The 18,810-nt window shown below is 39.3% G+C and overlaps 1 protein-coding gene across 1 annotated transcript; it reads right to left on the bottom strand.

Moving 5' to 3' along the window:
• Positions 1-10,967: 10,967 nt before the first annotated feature.
• bhlha9 (basic helix-loop-helix family, member a9) lies at positions 10,968-11,804 on the bottom strand. The gene has a single exon (XM_060895511.1). It carries the CDS (start codon positions 11,802-11,804, stop codon positions 10,968-10,970), a length of 837 nt encoding a protein of 278 aa, XP_060751494.1.
• Between the last annotated feature and the right edge of the window lie 7,006 nt (positions 11,805-18,810).

Genomic DNA, 18,810 nt, shown 5'->3' on the forward strand with positions numbered 1-18,810 from the left:
CCCTCTCTCTCTCTCTCTCTCTGTCTCTCTCTCCCTCTCTGTCTCTCTCTCTCTCTCTCTCTCTCTCTCTGTCTCTCTCTCTCTCTCTCTCTCTCTCTCTCTCTCTCTCTCTCTCTCTCCCTCTCTGTCTCTCTCTCTCTCTCTCTCTCTCTCTCTCTCTCTCTCTGTGTCTCTCTCTCTCTCTCTCTCTCTCTCTCTCTCTCTCTCTCTCTCTCTGTGTGTCTCTCTCTCTCTCTCTCTCTCTCTCTCTCTCTCTCTCTCTCTCTCTGTCTTTCTCTCTCTCTCTCTCTCTCTGTCTCTCTCTCTCTCTCCCTCTCCCTCTCTCTCTCTCTCTCTCTCTCTCTCTCTCTCTCTCTCTCTCTCTCTCTCTCTCTCTCTCTCTCTCTCTCTCTCTCTCTCTCTCTCTCTGTCTCTCTCCCTCTCTCTGTCTTTCTCTCTCTCTCTCTCTCTCTCTCTCTCTCTCACTCTCTTTCTCTCTCTCTGTCTTTCTCTCTCTCTCTCTCTCTCTCTCTCTCTCTCTCTCTCTCTCTCTCTCTCTCTCTCTCTCTCTCTCTCTCTCTCTCTCTCTCTCTCTCTCTCTCTCTCTCTCTGTCTCTCTCTCCCTCTCAAAGTAACTGGGACCAGGACTTTTACAAAATTAAAGCTGTCTGCTCGTTAGCAACATAGCTTTGGTGGATAAGAGGGAACCTTTTGTGCATCTGTTTTTGCTCATCTGTTCTTTTACATGTTCTGACTATAAAAACATATTTAAATATTCGCTGTATTAGTGAATATTAGCAAATTAGCGAATTCACATTCTGTGCTTATTAGATTATGGATTGTGATTTTCTGAAACCACCTGAAGTAATCTGTCTTTTTTTGACGTTAACACAGTTAGAGAAATTCTGCCAGCCCTGTATTTTCTTTTGGATATCCGTCGCTCTTAGGCTTTCAGTTGTACTGCCTCAGAAAATAAAGGCCTGTTTTTTTCCCCTCAATTTAATATACTTTAGCAACTGTGTGGGTTTTAATATCATAATAATACGCTACAGCAAACAGCTGAAGTGGAAAAAAGTGCCGCCTGACTTGTCATGCACAAAGCTTTACTGTGTCTTTTTTCTTTCCTTTTTTATGGGTAGGCAAATTCTAATCAAATCTCTTTGACGGCCAGCAGAACTGCAACAAAACCGTCGTCGTCACTGAAAAATCAAATATACGTCTAATGAGCGGGGCTATTTGGGAGCCTTGTAAAAGCCAGGCATTCGGGAACAGGCTATTTCACTTACAGCTTGTTCTCTTAAAATCATAGAAAGGTCAGCATTCTTACTTCTCACTTTTTTTTTAAAGAAAAAAAGAAAAGGAAAAAAAAAAAATCTATTTTAGTATAACAGCAATGCATTTATTACTTATTTAAATTGCTGGATTGTTGGGGGCAGAGTGATGGACAGGGGAGAGAGAATTCGCACCCCGTCCCCTTTTAACGACACGGATTGAGGGCCATGCAAGCGGAGCCAATAAAGGGATGTCTGATGCCATATGTAGAATAACAAGTAATTGTACTGTGTGGTGGTACAGTATGAGACAGGAATGGATAATGGCTAAAAAAGCACACAAAGGTCAGCCTTCCCACTTCTTACAGACTGGGTTATAGAGCAATCTCCCAGGAATATTCAATCCATTTAAGTCAAAGTAACACAGAAAATAAGAATTGGAATAATGAAGCCCATGACATAGAAAAATACCCTGCTAAATTACGTTGTTCGCTTAGCAAAGACTCAAGATGGCTGTTTAATATTCTGAAGGGATGCTCGGTGTTTGCATTTAGATAGCACTTCTGTGAGCAGACCAATTTGTTGGTTCCAGAGACGAGTGAGTGGCTCAGAATTGGCCAATACAGACCCATATGGCAGGGATTTGGACCGTTAATGAATGTGTCTTATCTGTAATTAGACCACTAAGTGTCTTCTGAATACTTTGGCGTACATCTCTGCCAAGTGGAGCTTTGCCGAGATGCTCGCTATCTCATCCTGAGGCCTCTTTGTCTCAGGTATTAATTATACACTGTCTAGATTTGCTGTCTGGCTTTCATATCTAATTCTGTCCTCAACGGGATCCAGTAAATACTTGAAAAAAAGAAATTTTACAAAGCCATTGATAGAAGACTATTTTTTGCTGCCTGCTAGATTCACCAACACCTTTGCTGTGTTCCCAACACTAAAATTGTTTACAAATATAATCAGGAAAAGGACCTAAACTTAAACCTTATTCCATAAATCCAGATTCTGTGAAAATGCTAAGAGTTACATCTCAAAAGAAAGCGGACGTACGCCATTTTGTTATAATCTTCTGTGCACTTGAATACATTTTTCAATACGACTATATTATTATTATTATTGTCGAACCTAGTTGACTAACTAGCCTAGTTTGCTGATAATATTTACTATAATCAGTAATACGGATTAAATGAAGGTGATGATGTTCACCTGTAGCTTTGGAGATGACAAATCAATAGATTCATTCTGATGAGACTCGACTGTACAATAAACGTGGGATGTCACATTTCGTACTGTGAAATATGGAATCGTAAGATACAAGGGAATGTTGAAATAATGGCAATGAAATATTTTCCATCTTCTCACATTTGCTGTTTAAGATTAACTTATTCACGAACGCTGTCTGTGTGATATTTTTGTCCTTGTATAAAGAATAGCAGGAGAAAACAAGCATCTACTAGACATTTACACCCAGGTGTGTAACCGTAGCACTAGAGAAGCTGTAATTCAGGCAGAATTGGTGCCTAACGTCAGCTTTTCTGATTTTTCACGACGACGTACAATGTTCTGATTAATTCAAACTTTTATTTCTTCGACACAGCTTTCTTTTGTACTGTGCTGCTCGATCTGTCTGAAGTAAAAGGTATAACTGTGTGTCATGAGCATAAATGTAATAATAGCTCGTAGCTAGCACCATGTGATTGTTTTGCTCAGAAACACTGTGGTATATTTTTAACTGAATAATTGTATAATTCAGTAAAGTCAACAATCAACAGATGCCTTACGTGATTTACTAGGAACACTCAAGAACAGAAAGGCCACGGAGAAGGAAAGGAAGGAATTGTGATGAAAACACGGGATGCACTTATTTCCAGGGATTTCAGTACAGTATAACAGATATTGCATCATCGGGCAGGCGTGGCCTATTTGATAATCTAACCCTAACCCTAACCGTAGTTTTTGGATGTTTGTTTTCTAAAATAGCTTAACTGTAAGATAATAAAGCATAATAGATATAAAATATAAAATTTACCTGTATGACTGTTTTGTCCTTCATTATCCATCGTAGGTACATTCTTTTTTTTTTTAAAAGAAGGCGCTTTTCCAAGACCTCCAGAAACACGCCCACTTTAGGTTGTGGTAACGAAACCCCTGGAATTTAGTGAATGCCATGAAAACACACTACATATGTCAAACATGGAGGATGCAGTGTTATGGAGTGTTATGGCTTCTATGACTTATTATAGAACTGGGTCAATGGTGTTTATTGATGATGTGACTGCTGATATAAGAAGCAGGGTGAATTCTGAAGCTGCTATACTCTCTTCTCAGATACAACGGAAGCAACCCGAGAGCATTTTAAGGTTAAGTTTCAAAATGGATCTCAAATCTTTCCACATCTGGACTAATTGGATTCTGTATTTATTTCCATTTTTCACTTTGTTCTAACCTTTTTTGTAAATGGGGTTGCAGAATCATGACATACAATCTGCACGTAAACATGACAAATACAAAATGTTCAGTGATGAATAACATATGCAAGGCATGATGCACTAAACTTCCTATGTCATTCCAGGCAAACATGAAACACACAAACAAATACAAATACATCTCTCAGCAGTTGTTTGCGTACTGAGAGATGATTCCTGAAATCGCCACAGCGTCTACAGTCTTATTGAGCTAAATGATATTTATGACTCTTACTAAAGGCCGTAATCAAACATTTATAGCTTTTCTCCGTAAATCGTCCCCAGACAATTTTGATCGATTTAATGTAAATGAAGTATTTAGTCCTAATTCAGTAGTAAAGACTAACAAATGCAGGCGCACAAAGTGAACACCGTTCCGGTGGTATATTAAGCTCAGACATCAAGCTGTAGTGTGTTCTCTCTAAATGATATACACCACCGTATTGTCGTGAACGCTTTAAATATCATCTCTACTCCAAACGTGTGTTTATGGCGGATGAGGCTGCCTCTGAATACAGCAGGGATGAAAGAAATTCAAAGGCGGAGACACGAAATCAAACCTTCTTTTGAGCGAGAGAAGAAGAAAAAGACTGTTCTTCAGAGGCTCTCAGTAACAATATGTAATATTCCTGCAATGTATCCCGATGAAATTTGGTTCATTTCTCAAAAATATTAACACCCAAGCAGACTAAAATCCACGTTGCACCATTACACGTTCGTGTTAACGTCTGTGTTCTTTCATTCTCCTTGTGAGGTTTATACCTGACTACTCACACATGCCTGCATGAAAGTAAAAACTTCCAGTTCAAACATTTTTTTCTTCTTCTATAGTATTCCAGTGCTGTGCACACCTTTGGCCTCAACCAGACGTTTTATAAAAGAACAAGCACACCTCCTCTTTATATCTGTATTTGTTTTAGTGCAGGAGATCTGTTCATGAATGCAGAATGAAGAATGAATGAATGCAGTAAATGCATTTACTACAAAGGGCTGTGTCCAATGAAACAGTCTTCTCCAATGAATGTGGGCTTTTCTTGTTCCACAAGCTTCATTTCTGACATCATGCTCCCACCTGCATGAGAATAAAAACCAAGTCCCTCTATCAGGGCCTTTTTACACCCGGTCACTTCATGTGTTTTCTCTGATCCGATAGCTATCTGATTTGTTAAAACTGTTCCATTTACATTAGGCCACATAAATGCGTCTAGGCGAATCGGATATCGATCTGATCTTTCTACTCCCGCCCAAAATGCAAATACTGTATGTTTTACCTCATTTCCGGGGTAATTGAAATGGAACACGCTTTGGTGTATGCGGTTTTCAGAATGCAATCAAAACGAAGACAAAAAAACTTATGACGATTATGCTACAAAAAACAGCATTTACTGTTTGCTGTTTGCATTTTCTCTGTTGGCAGCAGTGCATTTAAGACCCAACGAGACACCTGGGTGAAAGATCGAAGCCGGCATTTGCGAGTGACGTACTTCCGTTTGGGAGGAGTATAGTGGTGACGTATGTGGCTGGAACAACCACATTCATTTACACCTGTCCAGTTTCATCTGAAATGCGTCCCAGACCACTTCCTGACGTGGTTTGAACGATCAGATTTATATCCGTCTCGAACGTTTCGGAGGGCATTTAGACCTGGACTTTTTGCGATCGGATAGCTATCTGATCACAGAAAACGCATGATGTGACCAGGTGTAAAAAGCCCCTCAGAGTAAGAATGAAAGAGAAGTATAGAGTACGTAAATGCAATTAATTTGAAAGCAGGTTTTAATAACAAACACTTAATAATAAAAGAGCTAACTTTAACATATGCATCAACGTCTACCTGCCTGGATTTAGAGTAGAGTGCCTTATTTATGGTGTGCCCAATCAAGATTTGATCTCTTATCTGTTACATAATGGAAAATGTTCATCACCAACCCCCTTAGATGTTGATGCAGTGCTTTCTGTCAGAGGCCTGAGTGTTGATGTGTGAGGCTGCTGCCTGGATGATGACCCTCCTGCTGTGTGGAGAAGGCAGGAGAAGGCGACTAATGGCAGAGCTGAGCACGGTGGGGTTACATAGCTCACCAGGAACAGGGCAATTTGTCACTTCTACACATCCACAGTAGCAGCAGGAAGAACAGCAGCCCATGACCAATTCTGTGGAAAGTCCTGTTATACATCACACAAGGAATGGGGACAACCAGGACACTAAGGGCATCATGGATATAAGCAAGAAAAAAAACTTTATTCCTGTGTGAATATTAAGTGTATACATGCTCTGTAATGAATTTAGAGTTAGTAAGCATGGTCAGGGTTGTATTGATTTAATGAGGCTACTGGTTTGTTTATCTTTTAGGAAATAGAACCATGTAAATGAACAAAAAAGAAGGTATCAGGCAGGCAAAAATAATTGGAATGATGTAGCCGAGGCTAAAAAACTGTCAGAGGCAGAATTCACGCACCATGCTGACACTGACATTTCTGCATCAGGTCTTTTCCCCCCCCAGTTTCCAGCTTTGCCAGTATTTTTTGGGGGAATTGTCATTGAATTCTTAAAAACAAACAAGCAAAAAAAACACACACCTTCTGGTTTAGGATACGGCTATTAAGAACACGAAACAGATACAGATGAACACTGCACTAGAGAACACAAAGGAACACGGTAGTGGCTCTTTAACACCATCAGGGAGATTTTACATTTCCAGCCACTACTCGAATTAATGATCACGATCAATATAGTTGTAGCTGAAATAAATGTAAATAAAAGATTATTTAAAGGATTTAGCAGACACGTTTATCCAGAAGAGCTGTGTCGACGCAGAAAACCTACAAAATATTTCATAGGTTAGTACTGTGTGACAAGAAAGACACAACAAGGATGATGATTTTCTTTTCGTATAATAGAAAACAGTCATATTTCTTTTCATTTCGAGCTAAATTCATTCGATCTAAATAATTATTTTAACATTTTTTAAATAATATTTTAATTAAAAAGTATTTTAATAAAAGAGTATTTTCAGTCTGCATTTGCAAATCATGAGAAAAAAAGAGCAACTTAATGGTCATCACTTCATACCTTAAACTTCATGAAGTGAGGCTTAATGAACAAGAAATTATGAACTGTGATGAAGTTAAAATAAGTGCCTGCCTTCCTCGCAAACCAGCTTGACCTTTATAGCTACTTCTTTTGTGTCCTTAACTGCTGAAGAACCGGATCTATATGGCAAAAGCTTACAGAATTATTTTAACCTTGAGGCTGTGGTGCACAACGATAAAAGCAAACATAATGTCTGACTGACAGGATATGAGCACAAGAGGACAAGATGTGATAGTTTTCTTTTCATTTTTTTATTTGTCATCCTACTCCTGGGAAAACACTTGGGGAAAACTGGCCTCACTGTCTGCTACTGTCCAGAAATTTGTCTTAAGGTGTTTCCACATGCTGTGTTGGGCAGCTGATATTTGAGATTCTGTCATGTGGTCAGAATATATACAGTGGGATAAAAGAGGGTAGATTTTTTCTCGACTCAAATAACCCTTCACCTGGTCAGTTTATCCAGAAGACAATCCTTAATGTATGATGCTAGTGTTCAGTTACATGCAAGTTTATGGGCTCAGATTGGCTGAGACTAAAGCTCCTTACTGCAGTGAGATGTCACCACCTGGTGGCTCAAAGTGGGAGAAAGGACGAAGTCTGGGGTCAAACTGGGGACAAATGAGAGGGCAAAAAAAGTCTTTTTTTTATATACCTACGTCTTTCCTGAGAGATGGGACCAGTCGAGCAGTGCTAGTAGATTGGAGGGCGCGAGCTGCAGTATGAGGAGTTACCATTGTCCATGTTTACCCTAAGGCTGTTTACCCCAATACCCCAATTTTTAGATTGCTGGGTCAGGATAATGCAAGATCCTGACCTAGGGATGAATCGCCTGGGATAACCAGCAGTTCAGTTTTGCTGGTATTGAGTTTCAACCGATCAGCCGTCATCCGTATGATACGTCATAGCAGAAGCAGTGGTATCTGAGGGAGGGAAGGAGACGATAAGTTGAGTGCCATCAGCATAGCAGTGGTAAGAGAACCCATGTGAGTATATAACTTTGCCAATAGAGCTAGTATAGGGGGAGAAAAGAAGAGGACGAAGTACTGAGCACTGGGGGACACCAGTTCGGAGCGACCTCCTAGGAGGAAGCAAACCTTTCCCATGCTAATCCACAAATTTCTACACTCCTGAGGGTGGACGTGGTCGACCGTACAGTATCAAATGTCGAGGAGAACGTGTAAAGATGTCAGATTGGCTGATGTAGCCGCACGTTGTTTCCCAGTGACAGCCAAAAGGACAGTCTCTGTGGAATGTGCTGCAGCTACAGGGCATTCTCGTCTTAGAATACTTTTTATTACAGAAATATTAATAAAGGCATTTTTCTTTTTTCCGTCAACAAACCATGGAGTTAATATTTTTCACTTGGCTATCTTTTAAATAGTTTAAAATACAGTGTTTATTTTTATTTAAAGGTTCTTTGAGTTGAATATAATGGAATCAGAAATATCGTCTTACGACAGCTTTTTTTTTTTAAAGAACTTACAGTATGACTGAATAGTCAATTGAGCGCAGCTCTCACACTAAACGGGTTTCATTCATGAGTTGATATAAAGCACCTGTGAGCGGTTACATGACGTTCCACTTACATGCATGAACAGGACAGGCTGTGATTAATCCTAAACCTTTCTGTTATAAATGTCATTTATTTCACACCTCGTCTATGATCCAGTGCTGTTACTTTTTCCTCTGGCTGCATTCAGTCTGAGGTGTCACCATTTTCACTGCTTCGTGCTGATCTGAGCGACCCGCTGAACTGCCTCCCAATGTTCCTGTGTCAGAAATTACAGCATGAATGTTTATTGGATTGCTATTTAGATTGTCTTTCGGTTTGCAGGCATACAGTAGCCAATATCTGTTCACTACCAGAGAGGTGGTAAAACACCTTTTTTCATATCAAAGTGTAACTCTACTAACTTAATTTGTGGGAAATCTTGAGGCTTCTTCACTCAGCATTTTAAAGAAACGTAGAAAAGTATAATATTGTACTATTACTTAAAGAAATACCCAAACAAAACGTGACTCGTATCACTGTTGGTTAGTTACTGCTGGTAAAAAAAAGCATCACTTTCACAAAGCTTCATGAGAAAACATTAGCTGAGTTGAACTAACATCAGCTTTATTTCTAACGATTTAAATATTTGTACATAGCAGATACATTACAATGATGGGTATTAGGTCTATTAGTTTCGTTTCGTAACAAATTTATATTGGCTCCTTGAAACTGTTCTGATGTCAGAAAGTCACAAGCACTTGCCTTCAGTATTATACAGTAGATTATATGTGTTGTGAGAGTGAAGAGAAAATGAGAGGAATTTTCTTCTTCAAATATATTAAGTGAAAATAAAATGTAGATATTTGAAAACCAGACCTCTGTGGCACAATTGCAAGCAAAGTGATGAGATTGTGATGGCTAAATTATACTTCTTGTAACGTAAGTTGAATTTTTTTTTCTGGCAGATGAATACTCCGTTCTGTATACATACCATAATCTAACAGATGGATGGATTTAGCAGTGTTGATGAGAGGAAATAGCTTTTGACATTTTTATAACGTGTACGCTTGTTCATGTATACAGGTTTTTATGTTCAATGATCTTAGCCAAATGAGTCATTCTTCATCATTTGACTTCTCATGGAACCTCAGTTCTTGCTCGTATACCTCCAACGGCTCGGGAGACGGAAGACGTAATGGAGGCGTGTCAGACGGACAGAGCTGTGTGCCGTGGGGTTGATGTGTAAGCGTTATTATTGACTCACAGCATTAGAAAGTCTAAATTACAACAATCGTAGCCTTATCCAAGTCGGTGGCATATATCTGTCATCTGACTGTTTTTGTACACTAGGTTGTAAGGTGTGAGGAAATGAAGGATGTTTTCAGTTGTTTCTCAGTCGCTGAGATGACAAACGTGGACGCTGAACATATTCACGTCTTTTAAACGATTTACAAAATTGTACTAATGGTATTTCATAGAGCGGTACAATCAACCGTTATTGTGTCTGTACTGTGTTGTGTCTGTATTGTGTCCTGGCCATCAGACAGTAGCGGGTAGGAAGAGGAGACATGTCGTCACCTTTATTTGTCACTCAGCGCTCTTTGGTTGAGTCAGGGACTTCCATGATTCATGGTAACCTCCGGAGGAAAAAAAAAATAAACGATGAGAATGAAGCCAGTACCTCCTACACCTCAACTCATCTGTTCCTCCCCTCATGCCAGATCCAAATTTTTTTCCCCCACAAAATTCCATGTCTGGCTCCATGAAAGTCTTTTTATGTTATTTTTCAAGAAAATTCTGGGATAAGGTCTGCAGCAGACGGTGTTGTATGGCAAACCTGAAGGCTACAGGACCAGGGTTTTTTCTCAGGCAGCCAGAGCCATTTTCCTGCTTCCTTCCTGAGAGTTCATAAATCTGTCTGTCGGCAAATGCTAACGGTCTGACATTAACGTTGTTTGCTTTCATTAACACGCAGAGTGAGGAAGTCCCCTAGCAGGCTCAAAAGACCAAACTAGGGACGAGAGGTTCGACTGCTGTTGTGTTTGTTGCTTTGTTTTAATCTCTCATAAAAACATTCATATTTGCATGAACAGACCAGATGAGAGAGCACACTGAGATTGATGTAAACGAGAGAAGGTTTGCATTCAGTTGAATGTGAATTGCAGTTTCTATGTGCTTTTGGATTTCTTTTTATGTCTTATTTGCTTCAATTTAATTGTTATAGAAAAGTCCTTTTCCTTGAAACGTTACTCAAAGGAAACAGTTTTTATATGGTTCTTATTGGTGTCTAAATAAAATGCCTATAATCTTTTATAAAAAAAGAAATGAAGGCAAAGAATGAGCTTAGTCCACTTTGTTATTTTGTATTTTATTTGTAATCAGGCATCAAATTATTTACAATAGTACTGAATATCTTCCTTTTCATACAATCATTGATTCCTGAGTATTTTCAGCATTTGGTATATTTTATAACACTTTTATTTACCTCTTCATTGATTGTGCGATTTTGAGGTTTTCCGATTACATTTGAAATATTTATTTATTATACATGTTATTGTACAGATAATTGTCCAGAGTCAGGGCCTCAGATCAGGTTATGGTGTCAAGATTGCACCTACACAGTGTCCTCATCTCGTTTAATCACAGTTCCCTCAGAAAAGGGGTCATAGCGTCGGATAGCATTGTTGAGGACCTGCCTCCTGGAGATAGCCCATGTGCCAAGAGAAAGGTCGAGTTGCCTCACTTTGCCCATCTACATAGGTCTGAGAACAGGATCCCCAAACCCCAGCCTGGTAGCCCAATCCGTCACTCAGGCGGGTACTGTACCGTGAAGGACTGGCATTGCCACTGACAGGACTGCCACAGGATCCACCATTTGCATACAGCTGGACTTCGGGTGAGTAGCAGGAATAGCGTGGAGATAGTGGACAGGTGGAACCCACATGTCTCCAATGGTCGATGTAAGTTTGCTGCTCTGAAGGACGTCTGTGCATCTGTATCTGGTGTGCCAGTGGTTGCTCGCAGGACATGTACCCCTGGGGCTCTTTATGGGTCGGGGACAGGTGTCCAAATTGTCCGTGGCATTCCTGGTGGTTACAGGCTTTGCTGGCTCTGTTGGGTGGGTTGTTGCTAAGAAACACAGATAACGCTGAAATGCGGTTGATGGCACGCTGTAGCGTGGCTATCTTGGAAAGGCGTTTGCCACTCAGATCGTGATGGAGTGCCACACGCAGTGCATTAAAGGCCTGGTTGTAATCCAGAATTCGCTTCCTCTCTCTTACATTGGCTGCCATTCTCCGGGCCTTAGAGCGCACCGGCCTGCTGCGTTTCTTCAACCGACCCTCCTCGGCCTCACTGAGGGTGCTGCTTGGACTTGCGCTGTCAGTGTAGGAACCTTTTTGGTCGCTGTCAATGGTGTCATCGTGTACTTGAGCCTCCAGACTTAGCTCCAGCTCCTCCTCTGAGTACTCAGAGCCAGCAAAGCTGCTGCGACTTGTCATTGCTGATAGCTGGAACTGCTAGATGCGACTTGGTTCTCCAGTTTGCTGTGGAGTTCAATCCCGAATTTTGAGCTTTGCCGTGCAGTCCAGAGCCTCTTTTGACTCCACCAGACACGGTATGATTACCTTTGCTTCCTCCCAACAGGTACGGCTGCTTTTTAAAGCACCTTCTCCTAGAGTCACATGGTACAGTCACCCATGAGGAATGGTGCACTGTTTTTACGAGTTCCCTGAAGGCAAATGTATCAGTTTGTTGAACAGACACACCTTCTTCTCAACCTCACTTTGGCGCTTAACAGTGTTTTTTTAACCTTTCACTGAAAGGGTTTGACACAAACTAAAATCAGTGCGTTTCCAGTTATTAATTTTCCTGTTAATTACATACATCGAAAGAGTTACGATCATAATGTACATGGAAACAACACCATTTTTACAAACTGAAATTCTGAAACGTCTGCTTTCTCACACTTGGTAGCTTAGTATTTGATGGGGAGATCTTGGTCTTGAAGTTTTACTTTACAATAAATAACCAGCATTACTGTTATCCTTGGATTTTTATTTGCTGATTTAATTGACTTTTTTTTTTTTTTTTTACCACTTTTGCACTGTATACTTAAGTTATAACACGGTCACCTTGAATATCAGCAAATCAGATGTTTCAAAACATTCCTACAAAAAATAAAAACCTTGATGTGAGAAATTGTGAATGAAATTCAGTGTTTTCTTTTTTTTGCTTTTGGTGTGGTAAATAATCATCAGCTCCATCAACTCAATCTAAATTTGTCTGTGGCCCGTCATGACAAATTGTGTACAGTATTTATCAGATAACCAGTATTTTGTGTATTTCCTCTCACACTGTATGAGAGGAGGAAGAAAACAGTTAGGACCCATTATTTGGATTTGTTCACAGATGCAATTTGTAGTCTCCGGAGTGGCGATCCTTGCTCTTCTGGTGCAGGGCTTTATGAACTGTATAATTTGCGTGTCTTTGTAAGACTTCTATAAATCAAGTCCCAACAGCACCTGAGGACAAACCTAGATAAGGAGCAGGACTTCAAAGCTGGGGAAAAGAGGGCAAATATTTTACAATTATAACATGTAATAGTTGCTTGCTCGAGCAACCAGCCATTTTACACCATGGTTTGTGTAGCTTCCTTTAAAAAAAAAGAAAGAAAAGAAAAAAAAAATGATGCTTGTCAAAACAAGCTAAATTCTTCTTAGTTCAAAAGTCAAAAGACAGATCTTTTGATGTGGACATATTTCTTTCTTTCTTTCTTTCTTTCTTTCTTTCTTTCTTTCTTTCGTTCAATGCCAATGTGTACTACATCAACTTGTATGTCCTGTGCAAGTCCATCAGTGTCATGTTTGATCATGTTTTCATCATCTCTGAGGCATTATGTCAAAATAAGTTCAATGTTCTCTAAGACTGTAGCTTGGTGTGTTTTTTTAGCTGAGCAAACTACTGGTTGTGTTTCTCATCTGTCCAGTGGACCAGACCAATAGTTACTGTTAGGGTAAGTCCGTGGCCATTGCCCCGACACCATATGAGAGGTCGTGCCTGAACACGGATCCCCTCCTTTTCTCCTCGTTTATGGTGGCTGCTGCGGCCGAGTGACGCCAGCCGTTAAAGAGCTAACGATGTGAACGTTTCAGCCCTTTTCAGTTAGACACATTGTTGCTTGGTAATAAGCCCCTGTTAGGGGTTTTGTTTGCAGTGCTGAGAAGGATTCTTGATTGTGATGTGCGCCATGAGATTAATGTTCATGCAAGTTCAAAAATTTGGTTATGGAGGTAAAAAAAAGGACAATGCACATGGAATGCATTAATGTTTAAGATAATTGTTCTGCATTTTATTTATAGTCCTGAGGACTTTCTCATGGCAGACAACTTAGTTGCAGCTTTACCTCTGACTGTTACAGAGCACCTACTCTGGAGACCTTTTTCACAAACGGTAAATAAACATCTTAACGAACTCAAAAAGACGAAATGATGAAAAGAAATGTTAATCTATTCAATAAGCACATTGATATAAACCTGATTTGCAGTTGCTCTCTAAAAAAAGAAAATCAAGAATTCAGCAGCATTGTGGTATTAAGGTGCTTTAATGCATGTTGGAAAGATAGTTGATAAAAATACACTTTAAAAGGGTGTTAACATTCCCCATATTTAGATCTGCAATGATGTATTTCATAAAGCCAAATATTGTGCTTCAAAATTGTCAAAAACAACAGGACACTGCAGCACTTCAACACAACTTTACTTCCTTAAGATTAGAGAAGCTTTTTGTTATTGTGTTGTTATATTACTGAATATAATTTGGTATGAATCTGTGGTTGTCTCACCAAAGCGTGGACCATCCCCCTGGACCAGATGATGATTTATAAGTGGCTCATGTCAGATTTTATTGTCTCCCATTGAGAACATGAAATTTGTGCCTCAGACCATCCAAGTCCTTTCCTTCTGACAGATGACAAGACACTAGTAATTATCAGCCGCCAAGAATAAATCAAGGCCTTTACTGAGCGTCCTGCAACACCCTTGAAGGAATAACCATTTTCATGACAAGGGGAACCTGTCCAACGACACTTTCCTGAGATTTGTAAATCTCTAGCTCAGGCCCACATAATGAGCGGTTGTTACTTGCGTGTTATTAGAGGTTTGTGTCCAACATTATAGATACGCGTTTCCTAAGGGGTAGTTAGAGTAATGAGTAAGTAGAGTCCGGTTGCTAACCTTGGCTTTTGCAGAGGTATGTTAATGTATGTTTTTGGCTTTCCGAGTGGAATTTTCACACCTCTATAAAACATATCCTCCTGCCAAAGACAGATGGCCTTGGGTAGTTTTTCAAATCCAATACATAAATAAATAAATAAATCTAACAGCGAAGTAATTGTAATTTTTATCAGCAATTGTCTCTGGTTTACATCTAAAGACTCTTTTTTTTTTTCATTTGGTATTCAGTTTACTGACAATACACTGGGATAACAAAAGGGCACAATCCCAACTCATCACTGTGGGATTTCATATTAATTTTTTCGACACTACATTTTAGTGTAATACTGTAATACTGTCTGGCGCACACACACCCCTGCCACTTTACATACTGGTTTAACGGAAAACCCCCCCCGCCTGAGTCAGTAGACATAACACATCTCTCACTCTCACCACTCGAGAGAGAGAGAGAGTGATGAGCAACGCCGAAGGATGAGTCAACTCTGAACGCACCGACGGTCCGATTATTATAAAAAATCATGTAAATTACTGTAACTACTGATGATGTTTTAGTTTTTCCATGAGAGAGTGAATACACAAAGGCTTTTTATGTGATAGAACTAAATGTTATAATGCGATCCCAAGTGTTCAGAAGGTCGAGCAATTTTTAGAATAAGTTTAAATTAACACGCTAAGTTCTAATATGTTGATTTCCATTAATTTACAGGGAGATGCATTGCTGATGCTGCACATAAGTGCTGTTATTTAAAAATGCCTAATTCTTTATATGGTAAAAAAAATGAAAACACTTTTCTAACATTTATGGAAGGAGTCTCCAGTGTCAGCATTTTGTAATAGTCAGGAGAGGGAATGAAAGAGGGTGCTGGGGAGGAAGCAACTGTATACAGTATAGTTGCTATAATGCAAGTCATACCAGGACTTATCTATAAAAGAATAAAATATGTTGATTTTTAAAAAAATAAAAATGATAAACATTGTGTTATAGAGGAATAACATACTTTTTGTAGGAATAAACTGCTTCATCTCAGTGCCTTTTAGTTATGGGTGCCCAAAATTTGGGAACCTTTCAATGCTTTATTACTTACATATTTAATATAAATATCACAGACTGTAGCCGGTTCACACTGACATTGCAATACATTCAGTGAGCAGAATTTCATTCATTCATTCATTCATTTTCTACCACTTATCCGAACTACCTCGGGTCACGGGGAGCCTGTGCCTATCTCAGGCGTCATTGGGCATCAAGACAGGATACACCCTGGACGGAGTGCCAACCCATCGCAGGGCACACACACACACACTCATTCACTCACGCAATCACACACTAGGGACAATTTTCCAGAGATGCCAATCAACCTACCATGCATGTCTTTGGACCGGGGGAGGAAACCGGAGTACCCGGAGGAAACCCCCGAGGCACGGAGGGTTGCAAACTCATGCAAACATGCAACATGCAAACTCCACACACACAATGTGGAGGCGGGAATCGAATCCCAACCCTGGAGGTGTGAGGCAAACGTGCTAACCACTAAGCCACCATGCCCCCAGCAGAATTTCAGAAGTTTAAAAAATACCTAAACATGGAAAATGTTGCGTTAAATCTATAAAAGCTCATCACACACATCAACCAGCTGACAAGTGGAGAAAATAGTTCATAAAATGTGAATTTACAAGCTTCAAGGCCCGAGGCCTGCACATTGACAGTGTGCTATTAATGGTTGTTAAGCTATCGACTGTCAATCGCAGCCCCGTAGGGCAGAGTGAATACCAGCACTGTTGTTGTTTACAGGTGTGTTTATTAGTCTCATGGGAGGGGATTCACAGAACAGCTTAATCATCCATCAGGAACATTAATCAGTGTTACTCTAGTGGCTATTTATTCACATTTACTGTTTATATCATCATTCTGTAAAGCATATAGAGAATAGTGCCATGTGTACTAGATAGACGCGTCACATACACGTGATTGTGAGCAATACTGTATTTGATCATGAAACTGCATGTATGAACTCTATCACATGATCTACTAGGTGTAATTGGACACGAATACGTTATTCGGAATAAGCAAATAAAAATACAGACAAAATTCGAAGGTTTCAGTGTCCAGAGTCGGGGCCTGTTATTAAAAAAAAGAAATATTCCAAGAAAGGCTCACACAGGGTATCTAATCTTGTGCATTGGGAGTGAAAACAAAATAATTGGGACAATTTAAGACCATGTTCATTAGTAGCTGGTGGTTTAAATTAGATTTCAGGTTAAATTAGATCAATCCTGAGCTCATGTCTTGAAGCAGAAGCTAAGGAACAGTCCAAACCAATCTCTGTACACCATGCAAACAGTTCTTCATTTCTACAACTAGGATTTCCCCCCCAGTGCTTCTGGGATAGTGGTAGTGCTCATAATTAATCTAAAGTTCTGATTTAGGAGACACCCACTTCAGGTGTAGAGACAGTAAAATGGATATAAACAGCGACACGGATTACATTCCTATAACTTACGTGTCTCGGGTGATAAATCAGAAAATAAAACGCACACTACAATGTAAAAAACGTGTTAAACTTTAAATGTGAAGTGCCTAAAAACAACACGTGTCATTTTCACATTTAAGTGGTGATTTTCTCACCTTAGAGAGAACTTACACACAACTGTCAAAGATACTACAGAAGGCACAATTCATCAATGCTAAACGGTCATATTGGGTGAAAATCTATCATTAGCGTAAGCCCTCAAGCAAGAAACTACTGTTGATTCTCTTCTAAACACGGCTGACCCTGGCGCAAGCCCTGGCTTAACGTTACAGAAGCCTGCTGGTACGGTACAGTACACATATATCGTTTCCCTTCACTGATTTATGCCTCAGCGAGTTTCTTGCATGCTTGAAGTAGCTGCTACAAAAATGTCATAACTTGTTCAACCCTTGTTTTCTGTTGTAGATGGAATGTAGATTCTCGTTACATGCTGCTAAAACCTTCATTCAAAGATTTTATTCAAGTGTGAAATCTGAGTTTGATGATTTTTGTACTGTCGCTCAGTATCATCATGTAAAGGCTCCAAGAAATGAAATAAAAATATGTATGTGGTTAAACTTATGGAAAAAAGTCATCAGTGTGAACGATACGTAGTGGTCAGAAATAAAGCTCCTTGATTTTTGACGCAGGAACGAGCAGTGTGGGTTTCTTAGTAACGTGACACGCTGCGTTTTTCTTCAAGACTTCAAGAGGGAAAAAATATTAGTTATATTAGTATCATTTTTATAATAGTAATCCTTGCTTATAATCTCGGATATACTCTTATAATTGTATTATTTCATATTAAACTTCTCACTGTTATATAAACGTCTTGTTATCTGAAGCAAGGACATTTATTGATGAATATGGCTCCTTTGAGCATCAGCTTGAAAACGTTTCATCTGCTATTATGCTGAGTATGAAGTTTTGTATATTTGGCTTGGGTTCATAATCATTTTACTGACGTCTTGAAGAGTGTGATATTTGGGGTTGAAGTGACCTCTAGTGGGGCACAATGGAACAGACCCTGTTCTTGTGCTGGATACAGAGCTGTACAGCTTTATGAACTGATAGATATATTGAGATAAATCTGTGGGATATTCGGATGTTTAAAAGTTATATTTCTGCATTACATTTAAAGTGTGTACATGCACTGTTTATATATAAAAAGCTATATATGGTTGAAATGACAATGAAAGCTTCTTGACTTGACTCTTGACTCTTGACTTGACTCTTGACGTGACTTGAAGTGTGCTCTAACTTCTAATGAACAAAATAGTACTTTGCATTTTATAAATAATTGCTTAATCAGAAATGTGCTCTGACAAACACAACAAGCCAAGCAGCAGTAATGTTGGAATAATGCTGTCTTTCTGTGCTTGACTACATAGAGTAACATGAGCTATCTGTCTGCGTGTCTAAAATTGTGAAGAACTGATGAAAGATTTTATACAACAGCATGTTGAAGTTTTTTTTTTTTTTAAATTTATTTCTAAACTTTGCAACCATTTTTTAAATTAAAATCGTGATTGAAACGTAGTGTTTAATTTTAACAAAATAAATAAATAAATAAATAAATTATATACATGTATACATTCTCAAACTGTGAATAGATTGTGTATGGAAAGCCATACGGTGATTTCAACGGCGCCTTTCAGCAGTTACAAAAACGCAGGAAAGTGTGACGTGTGAATGCTTTCTGCGGGTTTGTGAAACTGAATGTATAATGTTGTAAAATCTAAACGCATTTCTTCATTTGTTTA

Source organism: Tachysurus vachellii, chromosome 20 (assembly GCF_030014155.1).
Source record: "Tachysurus vachellii isolate PV-2020 chromosome 20, HZAU_Pvac_v1, whole genome shotgun sequence".
In the NCBI taxonomy this organism is placed as follows: domain Eukaryota; kingdom Metazoa; phylum Chordata; class Actinopteri; order Siluriformes; family Bagridae; genus Tachysurus; species Tachysurus vachellii.